The 23301-nt window shown below is 48.8% G+C and overlaps 1 protein-coding gene across 2 annotated transcripts in view; it reads left to right on the forward strand.

Annotated features, from left to right (window-relative positions):
* Window positions 1-23301, forward strand: part of TBC1D22A (TBC1 domain family member 22A) — a 355623-nt gene that overhangs the window by 143862 nt on the left and 188460 nt on the right. For both annotated transcript variants that reach the window (XM_079140182.1, XM_079140181.1), the window contains one exon: window positions 9150-9264. In XM_079140182.1, coding sequence (XP_078996308.1) covers window positions 9150-9264 — 115 coding nt within the window. The remainder of the gene's footprint in view (window positions 1-9149; window positions 9265-23301) is intronic.

Genomic DNA, 23301 nt, shown 5'->3' on the forward strand with positions numbered 1-23301 from the left:
ATTGGTTTTAATTCTTCTTTGAAGGTCTTATAGAACTTGGCTGAGAATCTATCTGGTCTCGGGCTTTTCTTAATTGGTAGACTTTTAGTGGTGTTTTCTATTTCATTAGTTGAAATTGTTCTGTTTAAATCGTGTATGACCTCCTGATTCAGTTTAGGTAGGTCATATGTCTTTAGAAATTTGTCAGTGTCTTCAATATTTTCTATTTTATTAGTGAATAAATTTTCAAAATAGTTTCTAATTATCTTTTATATTTCAGTTGTATCCATTGTAGTATTTCCTTTTTCATCACGTATTTTACTAATTTGGGTCTTCTCTTTGTTGATGTGGCTAGGGGTTTATCAATTTTAATGATTTTTTTTTCAAAGAACCAACTTTTTGTTTTGTCATTTTTTTCAATTGTTTCAATTTCATTGATTTCAGCTCTGATTTTAATTATTTCCTGTCTTCTGTTTTTGGTGTTGATTTGTTCTTCTTTTCCTGGGGTTTTGAGAAGTAATGTTAGGTCATTTATTTATTGATTTTTTATTCTTTTAATAAATGAGCTCAACGCAATGAACTTTCCTCTTAGTACTGCCTTCATGGTGTCCCAGAGAGTTTGGTATGTTGTATCGGTATTCACATTTACCTCTAAGTATTTTTTCATTTCATCCTGATTGCTTCTGCTATTCATTTGTCATTCAGTAGTATATTATTTAGTTTCCATGTGTTAGAGTAGCTTCTACTTTTAATTTTATCATTGATTTCTAATTTCAGTCCATTATGATCTAATAGAGTGAAGGGTATTATCTCCATTATTTTGTATTTACTAAGAGTTGCTTTGTGGCATAAGATATGGTCTGTTTTGAAAAGGATCCATGTTGCTGCTGAGAAAAAAGTGTATTTGCTTGTTGAGAGATGAAATATTCTATATATGTCTGTTAAGTTATTGATTGTATCATTTAGTTCTGTAGTTTCTTTATTTAGTTTTTGTTTAGAAGATCTGTCCTGTAGTGAGAAAGCTGTATTAAAGTCACCCAGTATTACTGTGCTGTGGTCTGTTTGATTCTTGAAATTGAGAAGGGGCTCTGCGTCTGGCTGGCATCTCAAAATGGACGTGGCCACGTGCAACCAGACCTGGAGCCTCCCCGCCAGCGGCCCTCTGGGCACTGGTGGAAGCGGTAGTAGCCGAGTCGGGGGCGGCAGGCAGGGCGTCAGCAGCAGCCGCAGAGGGCGGTGGCTTTGGCCGCAGGTGGGGATGCGGCTGCAGTGCGTGGGTCTCAGCTGTGGCTGCAGCTGCACAGCACCCAGGGAGGAGACCTCCAGGGGACCTCAGGGAGCCGGTGCTGTGAGTGGCAGCAGCAGCTGCAGCAGCAGCGTAGATGGCAGCCGGGCGTCCAAGGCAGCGTTGAGGGCAGCAGACCTCAGTGCGGGGTGGGGTGGGGATGGTGGCTCTCAGTATCAGCAGCAGCAGCAGCACCTGGAGAGGAGACCTCCAGCACCTGCGGCAGTGGTGTCAGGAGCAGGTGTGTCCCAGGAGACAACCTATGGCTGTGGTAGTGGTGTCCGCGGCAGCAACACCCAGGGAAAGACCTCTGGGGCAGCTGCACCCGGCTCCTCAGAGAAGACCTCTGGGTGGCATCTGTGTCTGTGGCACTGTGTGGACAGCAGCAGCACGGGGAAAACACCTCTGGGTGTCTGCGGCAGTGGCCTCCAGTACCTGCATTTTTGACATGTGAAGTTGTGGTGACTGTGACCCCTTACTCCCAGTGCCAGTGGACACTGGTAGGCAAGTGGGTGACACCGAAGACCCAGATGTGGTCTGTCTTCAACAGTGCACACAGCTCAAGTGTGTTGCAGAGAAACATGCACAAATCCAGGGAGATCATATAAAGTTATAATGAAATTCTCTTGCTGACTGCATTCTAGCTGTTCAGAGAATTGCAGAAGACAGCTAGGGCAGGGTCTTGGGAGGACACTTGAACTTGAAAGGGTGTCACACCAAGTTGAGGTGCCTGCTTTCACAACTCTGTGAACCCTCATGTTTCCTTGCCTGGTTACTGAGGGCTGCTGTCCACAGCCTATAAGAAGAGTGGTCTTTGTTTCCCTGGTGCTCTGGTGTCCTGAACCCCTCTTGTGATCCTGCCCCACAGGTTGTACAGGTCGTAGTCTGGTGAGTGCCTGGAGGTGACTGCTAGGGGAAGCACTGTGGTAGGATACCCCAGCCTAGTGGAGGGACTTGCCTCAGTAAAGACTCTGCAGGCAGGAGCAGGGTGGCTTTCCAGCTGGGGGACCAGCTATCGGTAGGTAGTGGAAAAGCTCTGGACCAGGCACTTTCTTGGTCATTGAGTTGGCCAGCAGGTCTTTGTGCCCCTGGGCCAGCCAAGGGGAACAGGGCCTGTGCCCTGTGCTGTCCCTTTTTGGGATCCCGTCTTGGGAGCCTGGGGAGACCCGGAGGGCTGTGCCATTGACCGAAGCTGCCGGTGGCTCCTGGAGCCTTCCTGAGCTGGCCCAAGCAGAGCCATTCTCCTGGCTGGACCAGCACCTCCAGAGGGCCTCTGTGGAGGATCGAGGCCCTTCCTCCTGGCAGTGCTTCAGGTGGCGCCGTCTCCGTGGCAGTGGCGGCGCCGGCTGCATTTAGATTGTGCTGTGGCCAGTGTGCAGGCTGCAACAGGGAGCGCCTGCTCAGGACGCGTGCGAAGGTCCTGCACACGAGAGGACGTGCCCTCTGGGGAGTGCCCCTTTCAAGTATCACCTTGGTTTTCTTTGAAGATGATCATTGGAAAAAAGTGATAGGAAACTGGTCATTTATAATTTTTTAAAACCAGTCTGAGAACAGAAGCTTAAAAATGACTCCGTGTTCCTTGAAAAATAACTCTGTGTGAGGCAAAGTTTAGAAGTTTCTGACACACGTCCCTCTGTTGGGGGTGGGGCCTCTTTCTTGTGATGGCTTTCAGTGCTGAAGAGCGGGGAGAACTTGTCAGGGTGAAAGCCACATGTCGAGGTGGCCACAGGATGACCTCCAGGCCCCGAGGCGTGCCTTCTTGCTTTGCATGGTGGCGGTGAGATGAGAAACACCACCAAAGTCTTGGAAGGCCTCGTTCTGCAACTGGCCGGGTGTCACATGTGTGCGCGTGCTCATGTCCCACAGCTTAGGGTGCTGTGGGGCCTGAGCTGAGGGGTGCTTCCAGGCATCACGTGAGGGTGGAGGTTGGTACAGGGCCTCCCAAGGCTGCATCTTTTGGGGTGCAGCCAGGGGTTTACCTGAACCTTGAAGCCTGGTGACTGCTTCTTGGCGCCTTCCTGGTTTCTGGCAGGCTGGGAACTGTCAGGGTCCGCAGGCAGCCTCAGTTGATGGAGCTCTCGTCGCCTTCCTGCAGCTAGTGGGGTCTTTCTCCTCAGAGCCAGGCAGGCCAGTCTGATTTGCTGGCAGCGTTTTGTTAGCCTTCTCCCTGCCGTGTTGGGTAGCTCCTCCTCATTGGGCACTCTGGCTACACTTGGGGTGACTGGGGACAACTTGCAGGCTGGCAGGGCAGAGGTTTGCCTTTTGGCCACAAGCTGGGGTCCATGTTGGCTGTGTTGAATGGGCGCCCTCATGACTTCTTTGTGTGTCCCCAACACAGCAGGCTGGGAGGAAGGACTGGAAGAAACTCAGGCAAGCTTCCCCCCACCTCCAGCACCCAAGAAAACAGAAACCATGAAGTTTCTCTTGCTTTTTAAATTATGACTGCTGATCTAGGGAAAAGGCAAACCAGGAAATGAGTGGCCCTAGGTGTCACCTGGAGAGCTGACAGTGTGTGCTCAGCATGAGTGTTAGGGACAGGGACTGAGTCTCAGTGGACAGTGGAAGTGATTTCAGGGCTGGTGAGGTTGGGCTGCTGAGATGACTGGTGTGTAGAGTGGTGACAGGTGGCTTGGAGAGAGCTTGTAGCTGGTGCCACCCTGAACACATCTTCCTCCTTGGCAAGATGGACTTGGTGCTGATGGTGGATGCAGAGTGCACGCTCTGCTGTTCACTGGAGGGTTCTGCCCCAGGCCATGGCTTGCAGTTGGAGATAGGGAAGGCCTTGCAGGGGGAGAAAAGGGGTTTTCCCCGCTGGAGCTGTCACTGTGGGAGGGCTGGGCACTCTGTGTTCAGCCCCTGGCTCCCCAGAAGCTCCAGCCCTTCCCGCAGCCCAGGTGGCACTTGTAGGTTCTTGAGGGTGCCTGCCGGAGGCTCCACTTCTCTCAGAATCACTCCCTCTGTCTTTGCAGCCTGTGTGCCTGTCCTCTCCGAAGTTTCTTCCCCTGCTCTCATCCTTCCCCCTCCCCCATTGTCTTTTATTTGTCTCACACGAGTGGGGGACCTGGAGGTCCCCACTAGCTGGCAGTAGGGAGCCAGTTTGGAGCACCCTCGATGGTGAATGCAGATGGGGAGAGCTGACGGGAATCCTGGCAAGCACCCCACGTTGTGTCCAGAGCTCGAGGACACAATGCAAGAGCTCAGATGCAGGGCGGTGGGGAGAGTGGCCCGTCTGCATCTGCATTCAGGCAGTGAAGGGCTCAGCCCTTGTGCCCACCAAGTGGGGCTGGGGACACAGCGGCCAACGAGGGAGGAGATGCCTCACAGGACCCTCGACACAGGTGAAGCTGTGGGTGGTACTGGGTGGGCAGAGGACAGGGGCTGCTCTTTTGGGTAGGGTGGTACCTGAGGCTGTCTCTAAGGGTTTGAACTGAGATCTCATGCTGGGGGTCCTGAGGCAGGAACAGAGGTGACTGGGAGGGAACCCTGTGGTGGCGATGAAACCGTAGGGTCAGGCAGCAGCAGCCCTGTGCCTGGAGTCAGATTCTGGGTTTGTGTTTTGTCTTCGGGGTCTTGAGAAGCCTCAGGCACCAGCTGGTGCCTGATGTGTCCCAGGTTGTCAGTGCCCCTCAGACACTCAGGGGTGTGGGGCACAGGAGGGGCCGGCCCGAGACTGGGTCAGGTGGGGCGTGGATGTGTACAAAGGATTTGGAGTTGGTGTCCTGTGGAGGTTCTCCAGTGGTGACAGCTTCTGGGACCGACCTAGGAGTGTGGTCAGAGCACGCGCCTCTTTAGTGGCAGAGCCAGCGTTTACCCCAGTGTCACCTTCCTGGACCGCCCTCGTCCTGCTGTGTCTGGCTGCTGCCCCTTACATGCCTCTCTGTCTTAGACAATCTGCTTGGCTCCTTTTTCATGTTACTAGGGTTAAAGTCTTAAAAATGTGCTTTTCAGGTTGTCAGGAGTGATCAAGTAGAGTTAAATCTAAATAATTTGAACTGACTGATAGCTTTCCTTAGTTAATAAGAAATCGGAATTCTAAATTCTTCCCCAAAGAATGCAGACACACTCTTCCTGGGTGTATGCTGGCTCTGCGGGCACTGTGCTTCCAGAGGCTGGGTGAGCAGAGCCCTTTACAGGCCCCAGGAGGGGCGAGAGTGTTTTTGCCTGGTGGTTGCTGGTGTGCTCCGGTGCTGTCCACACACTGAGCTGGCCCAGCCCCCCAGTGCCACCCACTCAGTGCCACTTCCTCTCCTCAGGTGCCGTGTAGGTGGGACCTGCTTGCCTGGGGTCCTGTGCCAGAGGAGTGGGGCTGATGGGGGCTGGTGCTTGGGAACTGAGTCCGGAGCCCCAGCCCACTCAGGTCCTTGCCCCCTGACCTTCTCAGCCCTCTGCTGGGTGGTAGGAGGTCTCTCTTAGTGACCTGTACTCTATACACACTCCCCTGTCTCCCTGCACGACTGCTCCTTCCTGGGCTGTGGCAGATGCAGATCAGGTGCACATTTTGCTCCCTCAGAGATCATGATTCTTGTGCCTCTTTCTTATTCTTTTTTTAAAAGTTTCTTTAAAAAATTGTATTTATTATTTTTTATTTAATTTTAAAATTTGTTCTAATTAGTTATACATGACAGTAGAATGTAGTGTCTCATCATCTTCACGTCTCATGACGTCCTGACGGGGGGCAGTGTACACGAGTCCTCTAAGGCCCTCCTTTAGTCCAGTCACTGGGCTGCAGCTGGGGTTTGTTGCCAGGCTGTGTGACTTTGGCCTCCCTTCTCTGTCTCTCATTTTTCCTCTGTCTTAGCTATTTATTGCTGCATAAAGCATTTCTGCAAACCTGCTGACTTCAAGTAACATGTATTTATTCGTATTGTTTTCCTCAGTTTCTGTGGTTGGGGGCGGCTAGGGGTGGGCATGGCTCTGCTGAGCCTCTGCCTCGAGCTCTCTCCAGTCAGGTTGGCGAGGGCCACAGCCTCATCGAGGATCTCCTGCCATGCCCCTGGTGGTCACTGGCAGATTGAGTTCCCTGAGGCAGCAGCCTCCTCAGTTTCTGATTGTATGTTAGCTGCCCTCAGCTCCTCGCCACGTGGGTCCTTCTGGGTGGCTGTGGACAGTACGCCAGCAAGGGAGGGTGCCTCCTGGCAGGGCAGATGGCTGCCTGATGTGACATTATCATGTTGTCCCATTGCCTTTCTGTCTCGGTTGGTTGGAAGCAAGTCTCAGGACTGGTCCACGCCCTGAATGGGGTGCACGACAGGGGTGGCCCTGGGAGGGAGTCTCCACCCCCGGCGTCTGCGCCTGGTGCTCGTGACTGTGCCCTGGTGGCAGCCCCGCCTGGGTGTGAGAGGATGGGGTGAGTTGGTGCAGGTGCTTAGGGCATGGAGCATGCAGTGAGGGTCAGACATCACTGCTGGGTGCCACTGTCATTGTCCTTGGCTACACTCTGGCAGGTGGGAAGCCCATGCTCTTCACAGTGGCGCTCAAGGCTGTCCCTAGCAGCACCAACTGGCTTGCTTTCCCTCTGGCCCTGGCTGCCCTCCTGCCCCTACCCCTCTCCTCAGTGTCTCTATGCAGACTGCCCTCCGGAAGCTCCTCTATCCTGGCTTCATGTACAGGCACACCTCAGCATCCACCTCCTCTCAGCACAGGCTGCTCACTTTCCCGCCCCAGGGGTGCAGGGGTGCAGGTATGGCATTAGTTCTTGACCGCCTGCAGGCTTCAGGCAGCACAGCCGAGCCCCTCCTGGGCATTGCCTGGCGGCTGCAACTTAAATGCCCCATGTGCAGAGGGTACTTGGAGGCAGTAATGACTTGCAGGACAACCCTGGTAGTGTAGCCCACTATCCTGGACCCTGCTGTGACCCTGATCAAGGGACTGGCATAAGTGAGCTTCCACGCAACTGATGTCTGTGGGCAACCCCTCTGTGTGGGTGGCAGGCCTCCTGGGCTCGTCTCCCTTTGGGACTTCTTGGGGAGTACATGGCGGAGGAGCCCATGTCCTCTTCACTCTGCGGTGTGCTTCCATGGAGCCATCAGCAGTGGCCTTTACCTCCCTGTCCCTGCGTGTGCTTGCCACTGAGTAGTCCCTACTTCTGACCCTCTCTGGACTCAGGCCCTAGGAGGCTTGCTGGCGAGCAGTCCAGGGCCTGTCCAGGTCCACGTACGAGTGTCTGTGGGTACGAGAACCTGCCCTGTATCCTGTCACCCCGTCTGATGAAGCTGCACATTTGTTATGTGACTTGCTTGGTGGCCCAGTGACTTGGTGGCCAGGCGGGGCTGTGGCTGCTGCATTTGCAGCCTATAACTGAGGAGGTACTGTGTTCCAGGAGCCCCTGTCTCTCTCTGGGCTCACCTGAGGTGCTGCTGCTGGGAATGGCTTGTCTGGTCGCTTGTCCATCTTGATATCTCTGGAGTCTCTGCACCAGCTGCCAAGTTCTCACATGAGGAATCCTTAAAGGGTGCCACATTAGTAAGTGATCTTGGTCTTTGAACCTGGTTAAATACTCACTTCTCGCTAGAGCAGTTGACTTAGAATGGAAAGCACTATGGCTCTTGATGCATGGATGCTTCATTCACTCAGCAAACATTTGTCAGGTGTGCTGTCACAGGTGGAAGTTTCCTTGTTAGCTGCTGAGTGGCCACAGTGGGCCAGTGCCTGGGGGACTAAAGCCGGTGGGGAGGAAGCTGGATTCTGAGACTGGTTTTCCCACTGGTAGGCTGCTTGTCCTGGGCAGAGACCTCACCTGTCTGGGTTCCAGGTCCTCCTCCATAAATCTCGGGCAGGTTCCGTGATGACTTGGGGGATCTGGACCACCAAGCCTGGTGAGATGTAGGATGTTGTAGCATAGAAAGGATCAATTCCAGGACAGATGTGGTTTGTTCTTAGGGTTTGGTGTGCTCAGCAGTGCTGTTGCTCATTCATTGGTTGAAGGCTCAAGGAGGCTTCACTGTGCACCTCATGGGAGCCTGGACCCCGTGAAGGTGAACCAAGCAGCCAGACCTGGCCTCACCAGCAGGAAGTGATTGCCTCTTCCTGAAAGAGGCTGGGGAGGGAGCAGATGGCCACAGGAAGTAGTGCTTGAATTGAGCCTTCTGCTCAATGCAAAGGAAGAAGAGGCCTCCAGGCAGTGGGAACTGAGGCCATAGAATGACAGGCTTCTAGAAAGGTGCTGCAGCCCAGCATGGTCAGGATGTGTGGCTGGGGTGCACCTGCGGCAGAGTTGGACTGAGGTCTAGGTGCTACACTGGCCCCTGGGCTGGTGCGGGAGATGTGGAGCAGGTGAAGATCTTTAAGCCTTGGGTGTATGCACACACACACACACACACACACACACACACACACACACACACACTCACACACTCACACACTCACACAGATACACACACGGGGCAAACTGAGCAGGCTGGGCTGAGTGATGAGTGTCTGTGTCTTCTTGGATGTTGGTGACTTCCAGGGGTTCAAAGGTTCTGTGTACCTCTTGAGGGAAATTCAGAATACCATACACTCATCTGTCCATCCATCTGTCAACTCACTCACTGCCACTGTCCACCTGTCTACCTGTCCACCAGTGAGGAGGTATGCATTGATAGTCCAGGCACTGCCCCATGGAGCCCTGGGTGCCCCATTATAGTCATGGCACATGGGACTGCAGAGATACCTCTTGTGAGAGCCAGCAAGGGCCTCAGGGCAAGCCCAGGGGTTGGCAGAATACTTCACAGTGTTGGTGAGTCAGTGAGAAGTTGGACTTAAACTGTGATTGCTGTTGGTCCATATTTGCATTTTAATATTGGAGACCGTGGGGAAAATATCAATACTGTCTTATGTAAGAGTGGATCACTCTAAGTCTCCATTGTGTTTGCTTTGCTTCACCACATGCTCCATTTTCTTTCAGATTTTTGAAAGGATCTTGTTTATATGGGCCATCCGTCACCCTGCCAGTGGATATGTCCAGGGGATAAACGACCTTGTCACTCCTTTCTTTGTGGTCTTCATTTGTGAATACATAGGTAAGATCACATGATGGTTTCTGTCTTGAACATGAAATATGAACTTTAGTGAACTTGACGTGTTACTCTGCACAATTATACCAATGCTGAAAATGGCCAGTGGGGTTTACTTCTAGGGGCCGTTGGAACTCCTGCTTAGTGGTTTGGATTTGCATGGGGATAAGGTCAAGGTGATAGAGCATTAGTTGAAGGTTTACTTCCGAGCTGAAGGCTGGACCTTCAGTTGCATTTCCACAGCATTTCATCTGTTTTCTATGTTTGATATACTGTAGCCTTTTCTTTTATTGGAATATTAATTTCATACAAAAAAGTGTTTCACAGATACTTCTCTTGAGTACTTCTCTTGAGCATTAGAATAGGAAACTGTGATATCACTACCTGTTTTGAACATGTTTAAAGTTTTTTTTTTTTTGTTTTAGAAAATCTGGTAAGTGCTGGGTATGTTCTTTGGATTCACTTATGAATAAAACCTAAATGCGCAGCGGGGGCTGTGCCCCTCGGTTGGAGCATTTACATTTAAGTGCTTCAGGGTGTCCTCACTGAGCCCTCCTCGTGTGTCTTGGAGGGGTTTGGAGGCTGAGGCTTTGGCCAGGTGGGCCTCTCTGGTCTTCTGTAGACGCCCGTGGTGATGGGAAGAGACTGGGCTTCCCTGAGCAGGGCCCTCCTCCCAGCGGGGCAGAGCCTGGTGGAGGAGTGCCTGCAGCCCTCACACTGGGCTTCCGCTTGTAATTCACAGGGGGGCCTTTCATCGCTAAGCAACTAATGAGTGCTGCTGCTCACCCCTAATCATCTGTGAAGTGGGGGAGGCCACTCCGGAGAACGCTCACATTCTGCCTCCACGCCCTCATTTGACATATAATGAAAATGTTCATAATGATCCTGGAACAGCAGGACCTCTGTCAGTGGCCCTCAGAGTTGTTAATTGAAAGGAGAAGTTCAACTGAGATGTGATTAGAGAATTGATATTCTATGTTAAATAGACCATTTAATTAACGTGGTAAATAAGTTTTTCTTAACTACTTTACCACCAGCTTAGGGTGTAGACCCAAGTGGTTCTTAATGCCTTGCCTGACTATTAGTGAGACAGGACCAAGGACATGACCATGGTGTTAATTGTCCAGGAGAAGGAATAACTGGAGGAAATGGAATTTTTGCTCTACAGGTGGAATCTTCAGATTGGTTCAGACTCTCCCTGCCTTTCTGCAGTGCTTGCCACACACACACAACTGTGCACACAGCACATGTGCATGCTCTCACACACACAAATATACACCCACCACATGTGCACGCTCTCTCACACACAGTATGCACACACCACACATGTATGCTCTCAAACACACAAATATGCACACACTGTGTGTGCACATTCACACACGCAAATATGTGCACACCACATGTGTGTGCTCACATACAAATATGCACGCTCTCACACACAAATATGAACACACCACGTGCACACTCTCACACAAATATGCACACACCACATGTGCATGCTCTCACACAAATATGCACACACCACACGTGCATGCTCTCACACATACATGCTCACACACACAAATATGCACACACCACATGTGCATGCTCTCACACACACAAATATGCATGCTCACACACAAATATGCACAATCCCACAACACAAATATGCACACTCTCAGACACACAAATATGCACACACCATGTGTATGCTCTCACACACAGATTTGCATGCTCTCTCACACACAAATGTGCACATACCATATGCATGCTCTCACACAGATATGCATGCTCTCACACACAGATATGTGCATACCACATGTGCATGTCTCACACATACACGCTCACACACCAAAATATGCACACACCACATTTGCATGTTTTCACACAAATATGCATGTTCACACACACAAATATGCACAGACCACACATGCATGCTCTCACACACACAAATATGCATACATTACACATGCATGCTCTCACACATACATGTTCACACACAGAATATGCACACACCCCACGTGCATGCTCTCACACACAAATATGCAGGCTCACACACATAGATATGCGCACACCACATGTGCACACTCTTACAAAATATGTGTGCACCTCATATGCATGCTCTCACACATACACACACAAATATGCACATATCACATGTGCACACTCTCACACATACACGCTCACACAAATCTACGCACATCACACATGCATGCTCTCACACATACATGCTCTTACACACAGAAATGTGTACATATCACATGTGCATGCTCTCACACATACAAACATATACAGATATGCACAAATATGCACATATCACACGTTCACACTTATACACATACTCACACACAAATATGCACACATCACATGCATGCTCTCACACATACACACTCACACAAATATGCACACACTACATGTGTATGCTCACACACACAAAGGTACACACATCACACTTGCACACTCTCACACATACATGCTCACACATTCACATACACTCACATGCAGATGTGCACACACATATGCAGATACTTCCTGCATTCCTGTAGTGCCTATCACACATGCAGATGTGCACGCTCACATACATGCTCACATGCACAAATGTGCACATACCACACATGCACACACACATGCAAATATGTACACAGCACATGTGTATGCTCTCACATACATATGCTCACATACACAGATGTGGATATATCACATGTGCATGGGCTCAGACTCTTCCTGCCTTCCTGTAGTGCCTGCCACACACATGCAAATGTGCACACATGACACATGCATGTTCTTACACATATGCTCAACATACTAACACGTGAGCACACCACGTGTTGAGTGGATATGCTCTGTGGCTTTGGAAAATCAGTGTAAAACATACTGTTTATACTTCTGGCTGTTGACTTTTCTGTTAAGTGGACTTTTAAAATTTTTGGTCCTGGATTTCAAATGTGATGGGTGGATTGTAGTCATCTAAGAGCTTGTTTCCTGGGCTTGAGGAATGTTCACTTTTGCAGTCTGGGGCCATCATTTGTCATGCTTTCCAACTGACACTTCCTAAGTGGCTTGGCGCCCAACCTGGCTCCCCTCTGGGGTGCAGTTCTCGGCTCTGCAGACCTTCTTGGAGCACTGTGTGGAGCCCTGGGTGGGGTGCTTTCTGTCTGACTCTGCAGGGGTTGCTTGGCTCCTTCCTCCTTGGAGCTTGCAGTTGTAGCAGGAAAGCCAGACTTCAGCTGCATGATTGGACAGTTTAATTACAGCAGTTAGCATTTGTGTCATCAAGAGGAAGCACAGGGTGCTGCGAGAAGCCAACCCAGCGAAGGGAGCCAGAGGGTGCTTTCTGGGGTGAGAGGGAGCCAGGGTGGTGGAGGGGGCAGCGGGGAGCTGGCCTAGAGCCAGAGGTATCCTTGAGGGCAGTGATGAGTGGGCTGGAGGTGGGAGGCAGCTGTGCCCAGGGCTGGTGAGTCATGGTGAAAACAGAGTGGCGTCTTCTTTCAGGCTGGACGTGAGACTGGGGGATGCGCGTTTAGGTCCTGGTTTTTACACATACACCCTGGCTGCAGTGCGGGGAAAAGAGGGCGTCTGGGAGCTGTAAACCCTGTGTGGAGGCACAGTGCTCCTGAAAGGCCGACTGGCTTCAAGAAGGCATCCTCACAGAAACCTGGAGTGGGGTTCTAAGGTCCTGCTGCCTGCGCATTAGCACCCAGACTGTCACTCAGCTGCTCTGACACATGGAGTGAGGTGGCTGGACTGTTTCCAGTGTGTGCAGCCTCTGAAGTGGAGGTGAGCCTGTGGGTTGTTGGCTTCTGGGCATGGAATTCTACCAAGGGTCTTCAGGTAGTGGACCTCAGACACATGTGCAACCTGAGCAGAAGCTGGGCTTCTTGTGGGGTGCATGCTTGCTGTGTGCCCAAGTACTAATGACCCTGCAGCCCCTGGCCTGCTGTGAAGTGCTGCTGGTCTCTGTGGGAGGACAGCGCCTGGAGCACAGTGCCCTGGCTGTGATGTGCCAGCTGGGAAGCAGCTCTGCCTGCCCCTCTGTCCTGACTCCCAAGTGCTGGCATTGAAGGTCCCTCAAGGGCATGCTCTCTGACTTGAGAAGGGACTTGGGGAGGACCTTGACTTCTCAAACTAGGTTACCTGCTTCCAGACAAGGAGGGGTGCTCATCATTGGCCAGAGGCTGGCCAGGATGACCAGAGTCAGAGCAGAAATGAAGAGGGAGTGGGGGCAGTGCTCTGGCAAGTCAGAATCTGGAAACGAGATTCCAGGTGTGTGAGAGTTTTGGAACCAGAGCTGGAGCTGGAGCTGTGTGAGAGTGTGCCAGAGGCGCGTCAGGGCCCGTGCTCTGGAGCACAGTGGGCCTGAGTCAGGAGCATGAAGTCCTCGTGGGCCTCCGCCACTGGGGAAGGGAGGTGTGGGCCTGCACTCAGAGTCTGCAAATGAAAATAGCACACGTGTGCACGCACATCCACACCCACCCACACAGAGACACCCGTACACACATGCTGCTTATTGGTGCTGGGCACAACCTCTCTGAGTAAGTGTGGAACAGGTCAGTAACTAACCTTTGTGCAGTGGCACCCGTGGTCTAGGTGGGGTCTTGGGAATGAGGTCAGGAAACCTCTGGTGACCTAGGTAGGGGCAGGAGTGTGCAGAGCACTTGGAGATGGTAGAGTGGTAAAGTCCTCAGGTACAGGGTTATGATGGTGGCTTCGTTTACTGGGAGGAGTCCATCATGGAACAGTTCCATATGCCAGGAAGGTTCAGGAATTCTTTTTTTTTATTAAAATATTTTTTATTTTTACAGACACATTTTGATTCATTGTACACAAATGGGTACGACTTTTCATTTCTATGGTTGTGCACAGTGTAGGTTCACCCCACTCATGGAATCATACATGAACATAGGTCATACTGTCTCATTCTACTATCTTTCCATCCCCACCCCCTCCCACCCCATTTTCCTCTACACCATCCAAAGTTCCTTCGTTCTTCTCTTCCCCCCATCACTCCCCCCTCATTATATATTGTCATGCACTTATCAGAGAAAACATCCGGCCTTTGGTTTTTTGGGATTGGCCTATTTCACTTAGCATGACATTTTCCAACTTCATCCATTTACCAGCAAATGCCATAATTTTACTCTTCTTTACGGCTGAGTAATATTCCATTGTGTATATATACCACAGTTTCTTTATCCATTTTGTCAACTGAAGGGCATCTAGGTTGGTTCCACAATCTAGCTATTGTGAATTGAGCTGCTATGAACATTGATGTGGCTGCATCACTGTACTATGCTGATTTTAAGTCCTTTGGGTATAAACTGAGGAGTGGGATAGCTGGGTCAAATGGTGGTTCCATTCCAAGCTTTCTGAGGAATCTCCTTACTGCCTTCCAGAGTGGCTGCACCAATTTGCAACTCCACCAGCAATATATGAGTGTACCTTTTCCCCCACATCCATGCCAACACTTATTATTGCTTGTGTTCTTGATAATGGCCATTCTAATTGGAATTAGGTGAAATCCTAGGGTGGTTTTGATTTGCATTTCTGTAATTACTAGGGATGATGAGCACTTTTTCATGTATTTGTTGATCACCTGTATATCTTCTTCTGTGAAGTGTCTGCCCAGTTCCTTAACCCATTTATTGATTGGATTCTTTGTATATTGGTTGTAAAGTATTTTAAGTTCTTTATAAACTTTGGAGATGAGTGCTCTGTCTGAAGCGTGTGTAGAAAAGATTTTCTCCCACTCTGTAGGCTCTCTTTTCACATTGTTGATTGTTTCCTGTGCTGAGAAAAAACTTTTTAATTTGAATCTATCCCACTTATTGATTCTTGCTTTTATTTCTTGTGCTATGGGGGTCTTGTTAAGGAAGTCTGGTCCTAAGCCAAAGTGATGGAGATTCGGGCCTACTTTTTCTTCTATTTGGTGAAGGGTCTCAGGTCTAATTCCTAGATCCTTGATCGATTTTGAGTTGAGTTTTGTACAGGGTGAGAGATATGGGTTTAGTTTCATTTTTACTGCATATGGATTTCCAGTTTCCCCAGCACTATTTGTTGAAGAGGCTATCTTTTCTCCAGTGTAAGTTTTTGGCATACTTGTTACTGTACTTATGTAGGTATGTCTCCGTGTTTTCTATCCTATACCATTGATGTACCTGCCTATTTTGGTGCCAGTTTTTATGCTGTTTTTGTTACTATTGCTCTGTAGTAAAGTTTAAGGTCTGGTATAGTGATACCTCCTGCATCACTCTTCCTGCCCAGGATTGCTTTGACTATTCTGGGCCTTTTGTTCTTCCAGATGAATTTCATGATTGCTTTTTCTGTTTCTATGAGAAACGTCATAGGGATTTTTTTTTGGAATTGCATTAAATCTGTATAGCACCTTTGGAAGTTTAGCCATTTTGATAATAATAATTCTTCCTATCCAAGAACATGGGAGATCTTTCCATCTTCTAAGGTCTTCCTCAATTTCTTTCTTCAATGTTTTGTAGTTTTCATTGTAGAGATCTTTTACCTCTTTGGTTAGATTGATTCCCAAGTATTTTATTTTTTTCGAGGCTATTGCAAATGGAGTTGTTTTCCTCATTCCCTTTCAGATATTTCATCACTTGTGTATAAAAATGCTTTAGATTTATGCGTGTTGATTTTATAACCTGCTATTTTGCTGAATTCATTGATGAGGTCTAGAAGTTTTCTGGAGGAGGTTTTTGGATCCTCTAAATATAGAATCATGTCATCAGAAATAGTGACAGCTTAAGTTCCTCTTTTCCTATTCGTATCCCTTTAACTTCTTTAGTCTGCCTCATTGCTCTGGCTAGAGTTTCGAGGACAATTTTGAATAGAAGTGGTGAAAGAGGACACCCCCGTCTTGTTCCCATTTTTAAAGGGAATGGTTTCAGTTTTTCTCCATTAAGAATGATGTTGGAAATGGGCTTAGCATAAATAGCCTTTACAATGTTCAGGTATGTTCCTGCTATCCCTATTTTTCCCAGTGTTTTGAACACAAAGGCGTCTTGTATTTTGTCGAACGCTTTTTCTGCATTAATTGAAATAACCATATGATTCTTATCCTTAAGTCCATTGACATGATGGATTACGTTTATAGATTTATGGATGTTAAACCATCCTTGCATTTCAGGGATGAACCCCACTTGATTGTGGTGCACCATTTTCTTAATATGTTTTTGGATACAATTTGCCAGTATTTTGTTAAGGGTCTTTGCATCTATATTCATCAAGGATATTGGTCTCAAATTTTCTTTCCTTGATGTGTCTTTTCCTGGTTTGGGTATGAAGGTGATATTAGCTTCATAGAATGAGTTTGGTAGGGTTTCCTCCTTTTCTATTTCCTGGAATACTTTGAGAAGTATTGGAATGAGTTCTTCTCTGAAGGTCTTATAGAATTCGGCTGAGAATCCATCTGGTCCCTGGGCTTTTCTTGGATGCTAGGCTTTTGATGGCTTCTTCTATTTCCTTGCTTGATATTGATCTGTTTAAATTGTGTATGTCCTCCTGGTTCAGTTTGGGAGGAGCATATGTCTCTAGAAATTTGTCAATGTCTTCAGTATTTTCTGTTTTGTTGGAATATAGATTTTCAAAGTAGCTTCTCATTATGTTCTGTATCTCAGTGGTGTCTGTTGTGATATTTCCTTTTTCATCATGAATTTTAGTAATTTGGGTTTTTTCTCTCCTTCTCTTTGTTAGTGTGGCTAAGGGTTTGTCTAGTTTGTTTACTTTTTCAAAGATCAACTTTTTGTTATGTCAATTTTTTGAATAGTTTCTTTTGTTTCAATTTCATTGATTTCAGCTCTGATTTTAATTATTTCCTGTCTTCTACTATTTTTGCTCTTATTCTGTTTTTCATTTTCTAGGGCTTTGAGCTGTAATGTTAGTCATTTAGTTGTTGACTTTTTATTCTTTTCTTGAATGTGCTCCATGCAGTGAATTTTCCTCTTAGTACCACTTTCATAGTGTCCCAGTGATTTCGATATGTTGTATCATCATTGTCATTTACCTCTAAAAATTTTTTTTTATCTCCTCCCTGATGTTTTCTGTTATCCATGTTTCATTCAATAGCATATTATTTAGTCTCCAGGTGTTGGAGTAATTTCTGTTTTTTATTTTGTCATTGATTTCTAATTTCATTGCATTATAATCTGATAGAACACAAGGCAGAATCTCTATTTGTTTGCATTTACTAAGGGCTGCTTTGTGGCATAACATATGGTCTGTTTTCGAGAAGGTTCCATGTACTGCTGAGAAGAGAGTGAGTTTGCTCGTTGATGGATGGAATACTCTATATATGTCTGTTAAGTCTAAGTTATCGATTGTGTTATTGAGTTCTGTGTTTTCGTTTTGTTTGGAAGTGGTGACAGCGGTGTGTTAAAGACACCCAGAATTATTGTGTTGTGGTCTATTTATTCCTGGAATTGAGAAAGATTTGTTTGAAGTACACCATTGTTTGGGGCATAAATGTTTATGATCATTATGTCTTGCTGATTTATGGTTCCCTTAAGCAGTATGAAATATCCTTCTTTATGCCTTCTGACCAACTTTGGCTTGAAGTCCACTTTATGAGAAATAAGGATGGAAACCCCCACTTTTTTACTGAGTCCGTTTTCATGGTAGGTTTTTTCCCATCCTTTCACCTTTAGTCTGTGAGTGTCTTTTTCTATGAGATGAGTCTCTGGAAGGCAGCATATTGTTGGGTCTTTCTTTTTAATCCATTCTGCCAGTCTATGTCTTTTGATTGAGGAGTTTAGGCCATTAACTTTCAGGGTTATTATTGAGATATAATTCGTATTCCTAGTCATCTGGCCTTATTTTTGGTTTTTAACTTGGCTTGGTTACTCCTTTGAATGGATTTTTCTCTAAGGTAGTTCCTCCCTTTGCTGACCTACATTATTGTTTTTCATTTCCTCCTTATGGACTATTTTGCTGAGGATATTCTGTAGTGTAGGCTTTCTATTTGCAAATTCTTTTAACTTTTGTTTATCATGGAAGGATTTTATTTCACTTCAAATCTGAAGGTTAGTTTTGCTGGGTATGGGATTCTTGGTTGGCAACCGTGTTCTTTCAGAGCTTGAAATATGTTGTTCCAGGCCCTTCTTGCTTTTAGAGTCTGAGAAGTCTGCTGATATCCGTATCGTTTTCCCCCTATATGTAGTGTGATGCTTTTCTCTCACAGCCTTCAAAATCCTGTCTATTTTGTATGTTAGGGATTTTCATTATAATGTGCCTTGGTGTGGATCTGTTGTTGATTTTGTGCATTTGGTGTTCTGTAAGCCTCTTGTATTTGATTTTCTATTTCATTCTTCAGGCTTGGGAAATTTTCTGATATTATTTCATTGAATAGGTTGTTCATTCCTTTTGTTTGTATCTCTCTGTCTTCGTCAGTCTCGATAATTCTTAAATTTTGGTCTTTTCATGATGTCCCGTAGTTCTTGGAGATTCTGTTCTTGTTTTCTTACCGTCTTCTGTTTCGTCAACTTTATTTTCAAGATTAAATATTTCATCTTCATTGTCTGAGGTTCTTTCTGTCTTCCAAGTGGTCTAATCTGTTTCTGATGCTTTCCATTCAGTTTTTTATTTGGTTTATTGTTTCCTTCATTTCAAGGATTTCCATTTTTTTTTTTTTGAGAATCTCTATCTCTTTGTTGAAATGATCTTTTGTTTCTTGCAGTTGCTCTTTCAACTGTTTATTGGTATGATCATTCATTGCCTTCATTTGCTCTCTTATCTCATCCTTTGTTTCTCGCATCATCTTAATCATGTATAATCTGAAGTCCTTTTCTGATATTTCTTCTAACCTATTGTCATTGGGTTCTATGAATACAGAATCTAGATTTGTTTGGATCATTTTCTTCCCTTGTTTTTCATGTTTGTCATGTATCTTCCCCTCTAGCAGTGCAGACCTGGGGTATTGCAGTTTCCCCCCTATAGGTTTCCAAAACCTTTTCTTTAAGGGGGAGATCAATATCAGCAGTGCCCAGTTCAGACAGTATGCAACCCTAGACCAAATAAGCCCTAAGAGGACATTAACAATATTGTCGTAATAAACAGAATGAGTTCAATTATTATCTTAGTATAACAAATAGACTTGCAATAAGGTCTTCAGTTTCTAATGGAGGACAAAGAAGATGCGGAGGGGTGTACGAGGTAGCTGTTAATGGGATAAGAAAAGAATATGTAGATGTTCTAGATAATAGAAAGAGTGGGAGTATAATCAAAAGAAGTTGGTTGTTAGCATGGGAAAAGTGAGAAAGAGATTCTGAGGGAACAGGTAAACAAAAGGAAAAGAGAGCAAGAAAAGTAAAGAAATAAAATCTTAAAACTTTTCAATAAGGAGAAAAAAGAAGACCTACACTATAACAGTTGTATAATTCAGACCTCCCAGTCTTCAGTAGCCTGATGCATGAGAGCTACTTGACAATGAGCTTCAAGTCTCCGGCAGGCGTCTCAGGATGGGATTTGCCCCACCCAAACACGGGAGATATGGCTTCCCAGGGTTATCCGAGATGGCCGCTCTGGCTTCCAAATGCGTTGGCAAATGGGGAGCTCCAGCTCAGGGTGTGGGCGTGGATGGCTGGAGATCCTGGAGGTGGGGTGCAGTTGGTCAGGCAGGGGTCCTGGAGGCGTGGTGTAATCAGTCAGTCTGGGGATCCTGGTCGTAGGGTGCGGTCATTCGGTCTGGGGGTCCTGGTGTTGGGGAGCAGTCAGTCTATGTGAAGGTCCCGGAGGCAGGGAGTGATCGGTCGGGCTTTGGGATCCTGGAGACGGGGGGCTCAGTCTGGCCAGGGGACATATGGGGCCTGGCTGTTGTCTCAAAATGGTGGCAGCCACGTGTCTTCAGGAATTCTTGAATTCCAGGGGTTGAAGCCTTAGGGAGTGGGTAGGAAACTCCAGGCACAGAAGCAATGAGTTTTTTGTAGATGCTGAAGCACATGTTCCAGATCAGAGCTCTGCACGGGTGCTCGTTCTTGTAGAAGCATCTGGAGCCTCCGGCTGGTCAGTGCGTGGGAGGCCCTGGCAGCCGCCTGCTGATGGGAAGCCCGAGGTTGTGGAAGTGAGGGAGCACCATGGTGACCACTGCCTTGGGTGAATGAGGACACTGCGAGGGGTGAGCAGGAACTGGGCTGTCTTCACGAGAGGGTCCCGTGGGCCAGGAGAGTAGGCCCAGGCCCGGAGGAAGAGACTCAGAGGAGCCTGGAGGGTGTGCAGGCGCACTGGAGCAGAGGCCGACTGCAGGCGATGCCCAGTGTGCTTCCCAGGGCCTGGCCCTGGGGTGCTGTGGCCACCCTCAGGCAGGCGCAGGAAGGGGAGGGCAGGTCTGCTCTCTCCTCCCTCCCACTCTTCCCTTTTTCTCCCTCTCTCTCTCTTTTCTTTCTTCATGCTGGGGATGGAACCCAGGGCCTGGAGCCTGTTAGGCAAGGGCTCTATCCCTGAGCCGTTGCCCAGCCCCGAGCTGCTAGTTAGGCCGGAGTGCGGCCTGGCCCTCAGAGCCTGGAAGAGAGCTCTGTGCAGAGGTTCGTTCGGGTGGCAGTGAAAGCGGGCTCCTGGGGTGACGGCCCTGAGGTGCGGATCCAGGGAGCGAGGGTCACACACACGCACACATGCGCTGATATGTGCGCACCTCGTGTGCTGAGTGCAGCGTCCTAGGCATCGCCACACTCAGGGTCTCCAGGACAGCTGCATTTGGATGGAGGAACCCGGAAGGGTGGCCCTTTGGGGGGAGTTGTGTGGGCTTTCCTGGGCAGGGGCCTGGGTGTGGGCGATCCTGGCTGGCATTACTGTTCTTCCCAGGGATGCTGGGCTAAGTTTGAACTCTGAGGTGACAGTGTGGGTTCAGATACTACCTTTCCAGCTGCAGGTGGCCCTGGCCAGTGCTCCCTTCATGGGTTTGGGAAGTGGAGGTTGTCATGGTGTCAGCCTCAGTTTGCTGTGAGGGCTGAATGAGGTGATCTGACAGAACCATGGGTTAATGTCTGGTGTGAAGCACACAGCGTGTCCCGTGAGTATTGTTCCTGATGTCATAGTCTTCCTCTTGTGTCTGCATGGTTGTCCTGGCCTCTGGCCCCTTCTTTGTGATCAAGTTCCAAATGTAGGGAGGTGGTGAGGGACGCAGGGCCAGTGGCCACAGGGGCAGACAGCTAGGAGTGCCCAGAGCCCACCCAGTGACTTCCCTTCCTGGTCCCTGCCCTCCCTACCCTGCCAATCACCTGGGGGTCTGGGAAAGACAGAGTAATGCAGGGGAGAGGAAGGTAGCCAGCATGGTGTGTGCCCCAGGGAGAGCTGTGCACGGGCGTGGGAAGCGAACGGGGCAGAAGTGCTTCCAGAGGCAGACAAAGGCCTGGTGAGGGGTACCATGGTAATTAAGGAGGGACAGTGTCCAGGAGTTGGTCAGTAGGGCCAGTGCCATGGACGTTTGGACCGGAAATTGACCAAAAACCTTGACAGTGTGGATAGCACTGTGACCTCCCGTAGATGGACTGAAGCATGGTGGCAGTCACCTGTGTGCCCGCTGAGTGCCCTCCCCAGAAGGGATGGCAGGGATTTCTGTACTGGGCAGGGCTGGAGGACGTGGTCCAGAGTCTCGTACAGCCTTAAAGAGCGTTTGATCTGGAGGGTTCAGACCTGCGAAGTCAGCAGCAGGAGCCTGCAGCGCTGCCTTCCTCCCGTCTGCGCTGCCTTCTGGCCAGTACCACCCAGTTCACCCAGTCAGGACTGTGCTACCTTCAGAATAGCTTCCCCCACTCAGAATGTCAGGACCAGTGGCTTTTGGAGCAGTGCATCTCACTGCCAGCACACGTGGGTTTTGGAGTACTCTCCTCATCCAGGAAGAAACACTCCCCAGAGGAGGCCCAGCTGCCATTCTCCCTTATCCCTGCCACCAGCCCCAGAGCCTCTGCCTGGTGGACTACGTGTCTCTGCTTCTGCCTCTGCTGGACGTCCCCGTGGCCTTCTGTGTCTGTCTCTGCTCTTAGGGCTCAGCCGCAGCACAGCGGGGGTCACTGCTTCACTCCTTTTCGTGTTGAGTAGCTTTCCCTCGTGTGTCTGCACCACGTTTTATTTGTTCATTGCTGCTGCTGAACATGGGGGTTGCTCTTCTTCTCATCTGCGGGGGATAATGCTGCCCTTATATCTGTGTGTAAGTTTTTGTGCAGATGTGTTTGCATTTCCTTGGGATAACTGTGGAAATCACGTCATTTGTACAGACGTAAGTAGCTGCCTGGTGATGACTACTCTGCTGACCACCTGTTCCCAGAGCAGGGCCGAGATTCAGCCCTGGCTTGTCGCTGACCATGTTTGTTTTTTCCTCCTGCAGCCCTCTGATGGACTCTGTGGCTTGGGTCTGTCTGATGTGTGTGTCATTCTTTGTACAGAACCGAAGCTCAGTACTCCTGGTGTTAATCGAATTCCTACCTAAAGTTTCTACTTGTGCAATTTAAAAACAGAGCTTTAAGTCCTGTAAGAGAAATGCTGATGGTGGAGCTTGTGCACACTGTAGAGTGGCATTGGGGACAGAGTCCAGGCCTGACTGGCCATGTTGCTGGGAAGACCTGGTCTGTGCTTCTGTCCCCACTCACAATGATCACCTCCCCACTCTGCTGGGAGCTGGCCTATGCCCACTGCTGCCTCAGTCCTGGGCCCACTCAGCCCAGCGGCCTCTGTGTGCCGAGCAGGCAAGGCCCTCCTGCTCCCTCCTGCTCCCTCCTGCTCCCTCCTGCTCCCTCCTGCTCCCTCCTGCTCCCTCCTGCTCCCTCCTGCTCCCTCCTGCTGCATGGGGCCAGAGCTGTCTGCAGGTACAATTGTCTACAGTTTCTTCCTCTCTGGGCCAGGAGGAAGGACTCTTGAGCCGAAATCTGCTTTCTGGCCTGTCCCTTGCATTGGTGCCCTGGCACAGTTTCTTGAGAGGTCACTTGGGTTCCTGGGCTGCGCATACCCCCATGGTAGGCTCTGAGGGGACATCCGTCCTCTGCTCACAGCACCTGTGGCTGACACTGTCGCGGTGTTCCCCAACCTGTTCTGTGCGTCGTGGTGTGTGAGTGACATTTTATTCCAGGC

The sequence above is a fragment of the Sciurus vulgaris genome (genome assembly GCF_902686455.1).
Source record: "Sciurus vulgaris genome assembly, chromosome: 5".
Classification (NCBI taxonomy): domain Eukaryota; kingdom Metazoa; phylum Chordata; class Mammalia; order Rodentia; family Sciuridae; genus Sciurus; species Sciurus vulgaris.